General features: G+C 44.1%; 1 protein-coding gene across 1 annotated transcript in view; it reads left to right on the forward strand.

Moving 5' to 3' along the window:
- ipo9 (importin 9) overlaps window positions 1-13064 on the forward strand; it is a 169329-nt gene that overhangs the window by 75217 nt on the left and 81048 nt on the right. Inside the window, exons 12-13 of the mRNA XM_072278524.1 lie at window positions 210-316; window positions 5350-5489. Coding sequence (XP_072134625.1) covers window positions 210-316; window positions 5350-5489 — 247 coding nt within the window. The remainder of the gene's footprint in view (window positions 1-209; window positions 317-5349; window positions 5490-13064) is intronic.

Raw genomic sequence — 13064 nt, forward strand, 5'->3', positions numbered from 1 at the left:
TTATGTACTGTGAATCCCTGCAAGAAAAAGAATCTCAGGGTAGATATGCGTACTTTGATAATAAGTTTACTTTGAACTTTGAAAACTTCTGTTTCGTCCATTCAACTACTGCACCTAGCACATTGGTGAGGTGTTCCTTTAACCTTTCTTTTCTCACTCGAAAGCCCTTCTAGAAGAGCTAACAGTGGTTTCTCATTTTGCTGTTTCAGGCCGTTGTAAGTGACTTTCAGAATGAAAGTGCCATTGCCCTGGCAGCAGCTGCAACTAGACATCTGCAGGAAGCTGAGCAGGCCAAGCGTGCTGGCAATGTTCACTGGTAAGTGAAATCTGCACAGCCTGGCTAGAGCCTTCATCAGTTAAGGTTTAATATTTAGCAGAATGACTTAAGGCCATCTGTTCCTGAGTTGGATTGTTAGAGGTCCTAGCTCATGATACTCGGCAAAACAACAATGGAGGGTTAAACATAGAAACATAGAAAATAGGTGCAGGAGTAGGCCATTTGGCCCTTCGAGCCTGCACCGCCATTTGGTATGATCATGGCTGATCATCCAACTCAACCCTGTACCTGCCTTCTCTCCATACCCCCGATCCCGTTAGCCACAAGGGCCATATCTAACTCCCTCTTAAATATAGCCAATGAACTGGCCTCAACTGTTTCCTGTGGCGGAGAATTCCACAGATTCACCACTCTCTGTGTGAAGAAGTTTTTCCTAATCTTGGTCCGAAAAGGCTTCCCCTTTATCCTCAAACTGTGACCCCTCGTTCTGGACTTCCCCAACATCGGGAGCAATCTTCCTGCATCTAGCCTGACACAATCCCTTTAGAATTTTATACGTTTCAATAAGATCCCCCCTCAATCTTCTAAATTCCAGAGAGTATAAGCCCAGTTGATCCAGTCTTTCATCATATGAAAGTTCTGCCATCCCAGGAATCAATCTGGTGAACCTTCTTTGTACTCCCTCTATGGCAAGTATGTCTTTCTGCAGATTAGGGGACCAAAGTTGGAGGAAAGAGTTAGGCTGATCTTTCTTACTTACTGTCCATTACGCTGCTGTCATTTAGGGCAGCCTTGAAGGTCATCTGTCTGTCTGTCTTTGGCCATCTTCACTACTGTGCCCCAGCTATGGCTCAGAGTCAGCCATGCAAGTCCCGGATGGTGACTCTGGAATACCATTGCACACAGATGAACAGTTTTGTTTAATCAGTCAGGCTTGTTAGCCTTGAGCTGAGCTCCCGAGCCTGAACGACTGATGGACCACGCTTAGTCTAGCCTCTGCCCTTTGACCTGTTTGGCCAAAGCATAGGGTTCGGATTCCAGCCAGCATAGCTCTCTGGGTAATTGAGGCAGGGAAGTCTCCAAACCACGACAAGGTTGTGGTCCTCTTGGAGGTAGATTGATCCTAGTGTAGGTTAAAAGATCCCAGGAGATCAGCTATTTCTGAGTTACTCAAACCACCCTGTCTGGCACCATCAATGATTCCATGGTCAAGGTCACTTAGATCACATTTCTTCCCCATTCTGATGTTTGGTCTGAACAACAACTGAACCTCTTGGCCAGGGTTGCATGCTTTTATGTGTTTAGTTGTTTCCATATATTTGCATTAACGAGCAGTTCTACCTAATAAAGTGGCCAATGAGTGTAGATAGTTTGCACAAAGTTTTTTTTCCTCTCCTAATCTTTCTGCTACACTTGGCTTTTACATCAGAATTTGGAGAATTTTTACATTACCGGCTGAGGTAAAGCAGGTAGATTGTGGGACCACTTTGTCAAGCACCTCCATCCATCTGCCAAAGCTGGAATTTCCTGGTAGCCAACTGTTTTAAATCCTATAGTCATACCCATCCCAACATGTTGGGCCAGGGCTGCCTCTTTTGCCACAGTGAGGTCAGGGTGGAGGAGCAACAACTCGTGTTCCATTTGGGTGGCCTCTGGCTTGAAGGTGTGAACATCAATTTCTCCTTGTAATTTTTTTTCTCTTTTTCTTTTCCCCTGCCACTTAACTCTTTTATTCCCCACTCTAATCTCTTACCTCTTCCTTTCATCTTCCCCTGGTGCTGCTGCTCCTCTCCTATCAGATTCTTTCTTCTCCAGCCCTTTACCATAAGCGATAGAAGCACAATTAGGCCATTTGGCCCATTGAATCTGCTCTGCCATTCAATCATGGCTGATGCTTTTTCCCCTCTTCAGCCCCACTCACCGGCCTTCTCCTCATAAACTTGTCTAATCAAGAATCTATCAATCTCTGCTTTAAATACACCGAATAACTTGGCCTCCTGTGGCTGCCTGTGGTAACAAATTCCACAAATTCACCACCCTCTAGCTAAAAAAATTCCTCTGCATCACTGTTTCAACTGCATGCCCCTCTATTGTGAGGCTGTGTCCTCTTGTCCTAGACTCCCCCACCATGAGAAACAGACCCAGAGCTACCAAACATTTCTCGTATGATGACTCTTTCATTCCTGGAGTCATCCTTGTGAACCTCTGAATCCTCTCCAATGCCAGCACATCTTTTCTTAGATGAGGAGCCTAAAACTGTTCACAATACTCAAGGTGAGGCCTCACCCGTGCCTTATAAAGCCTCAGCATCACACCCCTGCTCTTGTATTCTAAGACCACTTGAAATGAATGCAAACATCGCATTTGCATTCCTCACCACCGACTTAACCTGCAACCTGCACAGGGGCTCCCAAGTCCCTTTGCGTCTCAGAATTTTGGATTTTCTCCCCGTTTAGAAAATAGTCAGCACTTTTATTTCTACTAGCAAAGTGCATGAACATACATTTTCCAACATTGTATTTCATTTGCTACGTCCTTGCCCATTTTCTTAATCTGTCTGTCCTTCTGCAGTCTACTTGTTTCCTCAACAACACCTGCCCCTCCAGCAATCTTTGTATCATCTGCAAACTTGGTAACAAAGCTATATATTTCATCGTCTAAATCACTGACATACAGCATGAAAAGAAGCTGTCCCAGCGCCAACCCCTGTGAAACACCACTAGTCACTGGCAGCCAACCAGAAAAGGATCCTTTTATTCCCACTTGCTGCCTCCTACCAAGCAACCTCATGTGTGGCACCTTGTCAAAGGCCTTCTGAAAGTACCAATATACAATATCCGCTGTATCCCCTTTATCTATCCTATTTGTAATTTCTTCAAAGAATTCCAACAGGCAGGATTTTCCCTGAAGGAAATTATGCTGACTTTGTCCTATCTTGTCTTGTGTCACCAAGTATTCCATAACTTCATCCTTAACAATTGACTCCAGCATCTTCCCAAGCATTGAGGTCAGGCTAACTGGTCTATAATTTTTCTTCCAGCTTCCTTCCACCTTTCTTAAAGAGTGGAGTGATATTTGCAATCTTCCAGTCCTCTGGCACCATGCCAGAGTCCAATGATTTTTGAAAGATCATTACTAATGCCTGCATAATCGCTTATGCTACCTCTTGCAGAACCCAAGGGTGCAATTCATCTGGTCCGGGTGACTTATGTACCCTTAGGTCTTTCAGCTTTTTGAGCACCACCTCCCTTATAATAGTAATTGCACTCACTTCTCTTCCCTCACACCCTTCAACATCTGGCACACTGCTATTGTCTTCCACAGTGAATTCTGATGCAAAATAGTCATTTTCTAGTGGTCCTATATCAACTCTCATCTCTTTTATTTTTTACATACTTGAAAAATCTTTTACTATCCACTTTGATATTGTTTGCTAGCTTGCTTTCATATTTCATCTTTTGCCTCCTAGTGATTCTTTCGGTTGCACTTGTAGGATTTTAAAACCTTCCCAGTCCTCTGTCTTCCTGCTAATTTTTGCTTTGTTGTATACCCTCTGTTTTGATTAGCTTTGACTTTGTTTGTCAGGTATGATTGCACTATTTTGCCATTTGTGTATTTCTTTGTTTCCTCATTTTTTCCCAGAAACTCACACCATTGCTACTCTGCTGTCATCCCTGCCAGCATCTCCTTCCAATTTACTTTGGCCCAACTCCTCTCTCATATTACTATAATTTCCTTTACTCCATTGAAATACTGCTATGTCAGACTTTACTTTCTCCTTATGAAATTTCAAGTCGGATCTTATTGCGATCTTAAAGGTTCCTTTACCTTCAGCTCCCTAATCGCCTTCAGTTCATTACATAACACCGAATCCAGTATAGCTGATCCCCTAGTATGCTCAATGACAAAGTGCTGTAAAAAGTCATCCCATAGACATTCAACACACTCACTCTCGAGATCCATTACCAATCTGATTTTCCCAATTGACCTTCATGTTAAAATCACCCATGACTATCATAACTTTGCCCTTTTGACACACCTTTTCTATTTCCCATTGTAATCTGAGGTCTACCTGCCAGCTACTGTTGGGGTCCTATATATAACTGCCATCATGTTCTTTTACCCTGACAGTTTCTTAACTCAACCTACAAGGATTCAACATCTTCTGGTCCTATGTCACATCTTTCCAATGATTTGATGCCATTCTTTACCAGCAGAGCCAAGCCACCCCCTCTGTCTACAATGTGTAACCTTGGACATTCAGCTCCCACTTCTGTACAGGTCATACCTCCCCCAGAAGAGACCCCAGTGATCCAAGAACCTGAAGCCCAGCCCCCTGTACCAGCTTCTCAGCCATGCATTTATCTGCCAAATCATCTGGTTTCTATCCTCAATTCCTTGGAAGTCCTGCTTCTTAGCTTTCTGCCTAGCCCTCCAAATAATCTATTCAGGACCTCTTTGCTTTTCCTTCCTATGTCATTGGTATAAATATCTACCAAGACATCTGACTGCTTTTTGCCCAAAAAAAACCGCTGTGGATGCAATCCGAGATGTCCCTGACCCTGGTACCTGGAAGGCAACATACCATCTGTGTGTCCCTTTAATGTCCACAGAATCTCCTGTCTGTTCCTCTGGATATTGAGTCCCCTATCAATACTGCTTCCCACCAGGACTAACCTATTATCCTCTGGTTAGTCCTTCCTCTTCCCCAGCTTTTTATTCTGGCATCTTTCTCCTTCCTTTCCAGTCCTGATGAAGGGTCTTGGCCCAAAACATCGACTGTTTATAGATGCTCCCTGGCTTGTTGAGTTCCTCCAGCATCTTGTGTGTGTCGATCTGTCTGTTCTCACCTTGTTGCGTCAGAAGCTGTCCCCTCCCAATCCTGATGGTTAACAGTTAGCTAGAGGACGACAACATTGAGCGAGCTGTTTGCACCTGACGTTGATCCTGGATGGACAGCAGCAAGCTACTGGTTTTGAAGTGTAACTCCTGTGATTACGTTCTGCTGATGTGTAATCACCCCCTCCCTCTCCACCCACCCACGAGCGACCGATTTTTTGTTTGTGTGGCAGGTGGAAGATTCATGAGGCTTGCATGCTGGCGCTAGGTTCCGTGAAAAGCATCATCACAGACAATGTGAAGAATGGGCAGATACAGTTCGACATACACGGATTTCTCACCAATGTAGTACTTGCTGACCTCAACCTTTCAGGTAGGATGCAGACCACAGATACCTGATCATCCAGGTAATGAGCAGCAGTCTGAACAATTGATTTTAGTCCAGGTGTCAGGAAAAACTCGTCACGAGATTTGGTCAAATGATCTCATTCTGAACCATCGGAAAATAGTTGCTACTGGATTCAAATCATGTGATTACTGATTAGCTTTATTTGTCACATGTACATCGAAATTTGCATCAATGACCAGCACGTTCTGATGACTCTGCCATAGTTGGATGCATCAGCAAGGGAGATGAGGCTGAGTACAGGGCTACGGTAGGAAACTTTGTCACATGGTGTGAGCAGAATTATCTGCAGCTTAATGTGAAAAAGACTAAGGAGCTGGTGGTGGACCTGAGGAGGGCTAAGGCACTGGTGACCCCTGTTTCCATCCAGGGGGTCAGTGTGGACCTGGTGGAGGATTACAAATACCTAGGGATATGAATTGACAATAAACTGGACTGGTCAAAGAATACTGAGGCTGTCTACAAGAAGGGTCAGAGCCGTCTCTATTTCCTGAGGAGACTGAGGTCCTTTAACATCTGTCGGACGATGCTGAGGATGTTCTACGAGTCTGTGGTGGCCAGTGCTATCATGTTTGCTGTTGTGTGCTGGGGCAGCAGGCTGAGGGTAGCAGACACCAACAGAATCAACAAACTCATTCGTAAGGCCAGTGATGTTGTGGGGATGGAACTGGACTCTGATGGTGGTGTCTGAAAAGAGGATGCTGTCCAAGTTGCATGCCATCTTGGACAATGTCTCTCATCCACTACATACTGTACTGGTTGGGCACAGGAGCACATTCAGCCAGAGACTCATTCCACCAAGATGCAACACTGAGTGTCATAGGAAGTCATTCCTGCCTGTGGCCATTAAACTTTACAACTCCTCCCTTGGAGGATCAGACGCCCTGAGCCAATAGGCTGGTCCTGGACTTACTTCCTGGCATAATTTACATATTACTATTTAATTATTTATGGTTTTATATTGCTATATTTATACTCTATTCTAGGTTGGGGCAACTGTAATGAAAATCAATTTCCCTCGGGATCAATAAAGTATGGCTATGACTAATCCAAGGAAATGCTGGGGACAGCCTAAAGTTGTCACCACCCTTCCATCACCAACCTAGTCTGCTCCCAGTTTACTCATCCTTCCGTCTCTGAACTGTGGAAGGAAACCAGAGCACCTGGAGGAACCCCACTGGGAGAATGTACAAGCTCCTTACAGACCATGGTGGGAATTGAACTCTAAACAGTGATCGCTGGTGCTGTAATGTTGCTGTAACCGCTACGCTATTGTGTTGCCCTAACAGTGGTAAAAATGCCATTAAATTTGGAGTATACTTGCATCTTAAGTGGAAAATAAAAGGTGAAAATTCCTACCCAAGCCTTAACCTCAGATGCAAGATGTCGCTGGATAAATAAGGTGAAGTGCAGAGCCAATATGTAATCTGACCATTTCTCCTTGGACTTGGTTTAAACCTGGCTTGGAAGCAAAGGAGAGAAGTAAGGTTTGTGGGTAGCCTGATCTTGGCTGTAGCCTGTGCCTGTTGAATGAGTAAGGGACAAAGAAGCGCATGAAAGCTCACAGAATGTATCATCTACAGAGGAATAACAGTTGATGTCCTTGGACAAGGCCCTTCATCAAGGCTTGAAGGGGCAGAAGCCAGAATGAGAAGGTGGGAGTGTGGTGGAATGACAAGCTGGCAGGTGATTGGTGAGACCAAGTGAGGGGGTAGGAAAAAAGATTCAGATTTGCTTTATTTGTCACTTGGAATATAGAAAAATGAGATCCAATCCAAGCAGACAAGTATCTAAGATTCTACAGATGCTGAAAATCCAGAGCAACACACACACACACACACACACACACACACACACACACACACAAAATGCAGGAGGACCGGCACGTTAAGCAGCATCTGTAGAGGAGAAGAAACAGATGATGTTTTAGGCTGAGACCTTTCACCCCTCCCAACTTAACCAAGTGAGTACAGGGAATGTAATGATTTGAAGGAAGATATTTTGAGAAGAAAGAAATGTTAGCAGAAGACAGGTTGCTGAATATATAAACACGAAATTCTGCAGATGTTGGAATGTTTGAGCAACCCACACAAAATGCTGGAGCAACTCAGCAGGTCAGGCAACACCTATGGAGGGGAGAAAAAGTCAACAGTTCAGGCTAAGACCCATCACCAGGCCTTCAGGATCTCTTGTGTTTAGGATATGATAGCTAGTGAGTTCAGAGAGGGCAGTGAGATCCTGAACCATATTGACTTCACAAAAGAGGAGGTGCTGGTGAGTTTGAAGTGGAAAGATGGATAAATCCCTTGGAACCTGACCAGGTGTACCTGCTACAATGATCAAAGCAAAGGAGGAGGATTCTGGGACCTTGCAGATATTCTTGTATCTTCATTAACCAGGGGTGCGATACAGGATGACTAATTTGCATTTGTTGCTAAAGGGCTGCAAGGACAAGCCTACAAAAAGTGATGGATACGGCCCAGTCCATCATTTGTAAAGCCCCCCCACCTTTGAGGTTATCTACAAGGAATGCTATCACAGGAAAGCAGCATCCATCATCAATATCCCACCCGTGATTCAGGCCATGGTCTCTTCTCGCTGCTGCTATCGGGAAGGAGGTACAGGAGCCTCAGGTCCCACACCACTGTGTTCAGGAACAGTCATTACCCTTCAAGCATTGGGCTCTTGGGATAACTTAACTGGCTCCATCACTGAACTGTTTGCACAACCTATGGACTCACTTTCAAGAACTCTTCATCTTATGTTCTTGATATGCTTATTTGTTTATTTTTCTTTTTGTATTTGCACATTGATTGTCTATCCTATTGTGTGCAGTCTTTCATTGATTCTGTTGTGTTTCTTTGTATTTACTGTGAATACACCCAAGGAAAAAATGAATCTTTGGGTTATATATGGTGACATGTATGTACTGTGATAATAAACTTACTTTGAACTTTGAGAATTGAAGACTGGTGAGCCTGACATTAGTGGTGGGAAAGTTCCGGCAGGGGTTGTGAGGGACGGGGAAGTCATTTGTATTTGGAAAGGCAAGCACTGATTTGGGATAACTAGCATGGCTTTGCTTTTGTGAGATTATGTCTCATATAATTGTGTATGTCAGTTTATTATTGGAAGGATGTGGAAGTTTTAGAGGGGGTGCAGAAGAGATTTATCAGGGTGCTGCCTGTATTAGAGAGCATGTCTTACGAAAATAGGTTAAGTGAGCTTGATCTTTTCTCTTTGGAGCGAAGGAGGATGAGAGGTGACTTGATAGTAGGTTCAAGATTATGAGCATAAATCGAGTGGGCAACCAGAGCCTTTTCCCCCAGAACAGAACTGGCTAATATGAGGAACATAATTTTAAGGTGATTGGAGGAAGTATAGGAAGGATATTAGAGGTAATATTTTATACATAGAGAGAGGTGGTTGTGTGGGAACCCTGTTGGATTATAAGAGGCATAGATTGAATAGAGAGCTAGCATCTTTTTCCCAGGGCTGCAATGGTTAATGTGAGAGGACTTAATTTGAAGGTGATTGGAGGAAAGTATAAGAGGGATGTCAAAATGTGGTGGATGCATGCTACCTGTTGCCAGAGATGATGGTAGTCTGCTACATTAGGGAAACTTAAGAGACTTCGATAAGCACATGGATAATAGAAAAATGGAGGACTAAGCTGCGGGAGGGATGAGTAGGTTGAAGATCGGCACATATCGTGGGCCGAAGTGCCCGTACTATATGCTATGTTCTCTGTTCGTATAAATGCATTGATAAGTGCAGACTGGTGAACGTAATGTACATGGACTTTGTCAAACCCCATAACAAGGTACTGAATGGTAGACTGGTCCAGAAGGTTAGGTCAGGTGTTCCAGGGCAAGAAAGCATGTTGAGTAAAAATTCTTTTTGGCAATAGGAGTTAGGGTGTTTGTGGAGAGTTACTTTTCTCATTGGAACCCTGTGACCACTGATGTTCCACGGGGATCAGTGCTTGGACCTTTACTGTTTGTGGTATGTGGATGAGAATCTAGATGGCGTTTGCGATATACTGCGATGTTTGCAGGCAGCTCATAAAACTACTAGAGATGCTTCTTTCGAACTGTGATCTCTGCAACCCACAGGCTGTAATTTCCTTTTATGAAACATACTTTTGAACGTCTAACCAAACTTGTGAATTTACAGTCTCTTGAAGAATTCAATGAACTGGACTCTCAGGAATGCAGGTACAGCACCTTGAAGCGGACAAAGGTCGGTCTCTGCCAGCCTGGACTTTAAGGCAGATTAGAGTATCGAGGCCCAAGACAGAAAACAGACCAGCATATTATTCCATCCCATCCGAGCCCATCCCGTCTGCCTGTGTTTAAGCCCTCTTCCTGTCTTCTCAGGAGTCTTATGTCCCATGGTGTCAAGTTCAGAAACAGTCATTGCCCTACAACCATCTGGCTGCTGCACAACACTGATGATAACTTTACTCACCTCAGTGCCGAGTTGACTTCATAGCCTCCAGACTTACTTTCAAGGACCCTGCCTTTGTTATGTATGGTTTTCCATTTATGCTGTTGTTTTTCTTTACTTTCTTGTGGTGCCTGCATGAAAATTAATCTCAAAGTTGTATATGGTATATTTACCTTGAACTTTGATAGAATTTAACTGGGACCAAGTGTAAAGTGATGTATTCTGAGATATTAAGCCAGACTAGGACCTACAGCGTGAGTGGCAGGGCCCTACAGAGAGGAGTTAAACCCAAACACCTTGGAGTACAAATACATAGGTCCCTGAATATACCAACAAATGTAAGGTAGGCTTTGGTTGGGACATCATCTTATTGTTATACAGATTTTTGATCAGGCCACACTTAGAATATTGTTTGCAGCTCTGGTCACCATTCTTCAGGAAGGATGTGATTGAGCAAGAGAGGGTGTAGAAAAGGTTCACAGGAATGTTGCCTGAACTGGATGTCTTGAGTAAGAAAGAAAGAAATTCTGAATAGGCTAAGACCATTTTTCCTGGAGCAAAGGAGACTGGGGAATGACATAAAGGTTTATTAAATTATAGACAGAATTTACAGTAACACACATAAAGTGCCACAGGAACTCAGCAAGTCAAGCAGCATCTATGGAGAGGGACGAACAGTTGATATTCGGGCTGAGGCAACACTCACAACACGTTGGAGGAACTTGGCATCCGTGGAAACGATCAGTCAATGTTTCGGGCCGGAACCCTTCGTCAGGACTGAAGGGGGAAGGGGCAGATGCCCTATAAAGAAGGTGGGGAAGGGGTGGGAAGGAGAAGGCTGGTAGGTTCCAGGTGAAAAACCAGTAAGGGGAAAGATAAAGGGGTGGGGGAGAGGAAGCAGGGAGGTGATAGGTAGGAAAGGTGAAGAAGGAATAGGGGAAAACACAATGGATAGTAGAAAGAGGTGGAACCATGAGGGAGGTGATAGGCAGCTGGAGGAGGGGGCAGAGTGAAATAGGGATAGAGGAAGGGAGGGGGAGGGAATCACCGGAAGTTGGAGAATTCTATGTTCATACCAAGGGGCTGGAGGCTACCTAGATGACATATGAACTCCAACCTGAGTTTAGCCTCATCATGGCAGTAGAGGAGGGCATGTATGGACATATCCGAATGGGAATGTGAAGCAAAGTTGAAGTGGGTGGCAACCGGAGGCTGAGACCCTTCATCAGAAAAGGAAGTGGGAAGATGTTACTCACTGTTCCACCAAAAAGGCAAGCATCACTGGAATCCATGCATAGCCCACTTTTGGAGGAGCTGAAAGTAGTTGTTGAGTGTGAGGATCAGATCCATCACACAGGAGGGTAATGGTGGAGGGGAACTGGTTAGTCCTGTTGACTAGAAAGAAGTGGAGAGCTTTAAGACCTTTCTCTTGAGTAATAGAAGTGTATAGGGACTGGGCATCCATGTTGAAAATAAGGTGATCAGGCCCAGGAAACTGAAAGTGATTGAAGAGATCAAGAGCACATGAAATGTTACGGATGTAGGTAAGAAGTGTCTGGCCCAAGGGGAATAAAATGCAGTTGAGGTTGCAAATACAAGTTTAGTGGGCCATGGGCAGCCAGAAACAGTAGGCCTACCTGGGCAGGCAGTTTTGTGGATCTTGGGTAGGAGGTGTAAAGAAGCACTGTGGAGTAAGGGAACTATGAGGTTACTGTCAGTATATGGGAAATCTCCAGAGTTGTTGAGTTTTAAGATATTTGGAGGAAAGTGTAGGAGGGATGTCAGAAATGCAGAAAGAGGTAGGTGCATGGCACGTGCTGCCAAGGTAGTAGTGGGATCAGATACATTAGAGGTATTCAGATAGGCACATGGATGAGAGAAAAATGGAGGGCTGTATAGGAGGGAAGGTTTAGATTGATCTTAGAGTAGGTTGAAAGGTTGGCATAACGTGGGCCAAAGGGCCGTACTGTGCTGTGGTGTTGCATGTTCTATGAGATGCTCAACTATTGAGTATGTCAATGGCTGTGATTGTGAGAAAGGAGACAAAGGGGCATTGGGCTATTTCTATTATTGTGTCCTTGGATGAGTGATCTTCTATGCTTAATTTAAAGTCCATCTCTTGACAGCATCTCTCTTGACCACATAGAGTACAGGCCAAAAGAGGAAAGCTACTGTACTTGCTTGTATAAAGCTTTCTTTATCTGGCCTGTCCTCTACATGATTATTGAATGTGTGAACTAGGAGCAGGAGTAGGTCATTTGATGCTTCTGGTCTGCATTGCCATTAAATATGTTCACGGCTGATCTGATTGTAACCTTGGCTTTGCATATGTCAGTGCCTTATAAGGGTTTTCGACCCCCAACCCTTTATTCACATAAATAAATGAGTATTACAATCAGGGATTTTGATCAATTTAACAGAGAATTTTTATTTGTGAATCAAGAGCTCCTTTTTTCACAGTAGAGCCTAAAAAATGGAAAATTGTAAAATTCAAAAACTGAAATGTCAGCAGTTCAAAAGTACTCATCCCCCCCTTTGCTCAGTACTCAGTTGAACCACCTTCCATGGCTGTTACAGTTAGAAGTCTTTTTAGATAAGTCTCTGTTAGATATGCGCAATGTGATGCCCATTCCTTCTTGCAAAATTACTCAAGCTGTGCCAGGTTAATTGGGGAGTGGAAGTGGACAACCATCTTGAGGTCTCGCCAGAGATGTTGGAATGGGTTGTCAGGGCTCTTATTGGACCACTCAAGGACGTCAATTTTCTTCATCTGAAGCCACTCCATGGTTGCCCTGGCAATGTGCTTTGAGTTGTTGCCTTGCTGAAAGACAAACTTCCTCCCCAGTTTAAGTCTTCTGGCATTGACTAACAGAGTGAAGGTAAGTGAAGTTATCCTCAGTGGTTGAAGAGCCTGATGGTTGAGGGGTAATAGCTGTTCCTGAACCTCGTGGTATGGTCCCTGAGGGTCCTGTACCTCCTTTCCAGTGGCAGCACTAAGAAGAGAGCATGGCTTGGGTCCTGCGACAGTGCTTCTTGTAGATGTGTAAATGGTGGGGAGGGCTTTACTTATTTTCATTTTATTTTGTTTAACTT

Source organism: Mobula birostris, chromosome 14 (genome assembly GCF_030028105.1).
Source record: "Mobula birostris isolate sMobBir1 chromosome 14, sMobBir1.hap1, whole genome shotgun sequence".
NCBI lineage: Eukaryota > Metazoa > Chordata > Chondrichthyes > Myliobatiformes > Myliobatidae > Mobula > Mobula birostris.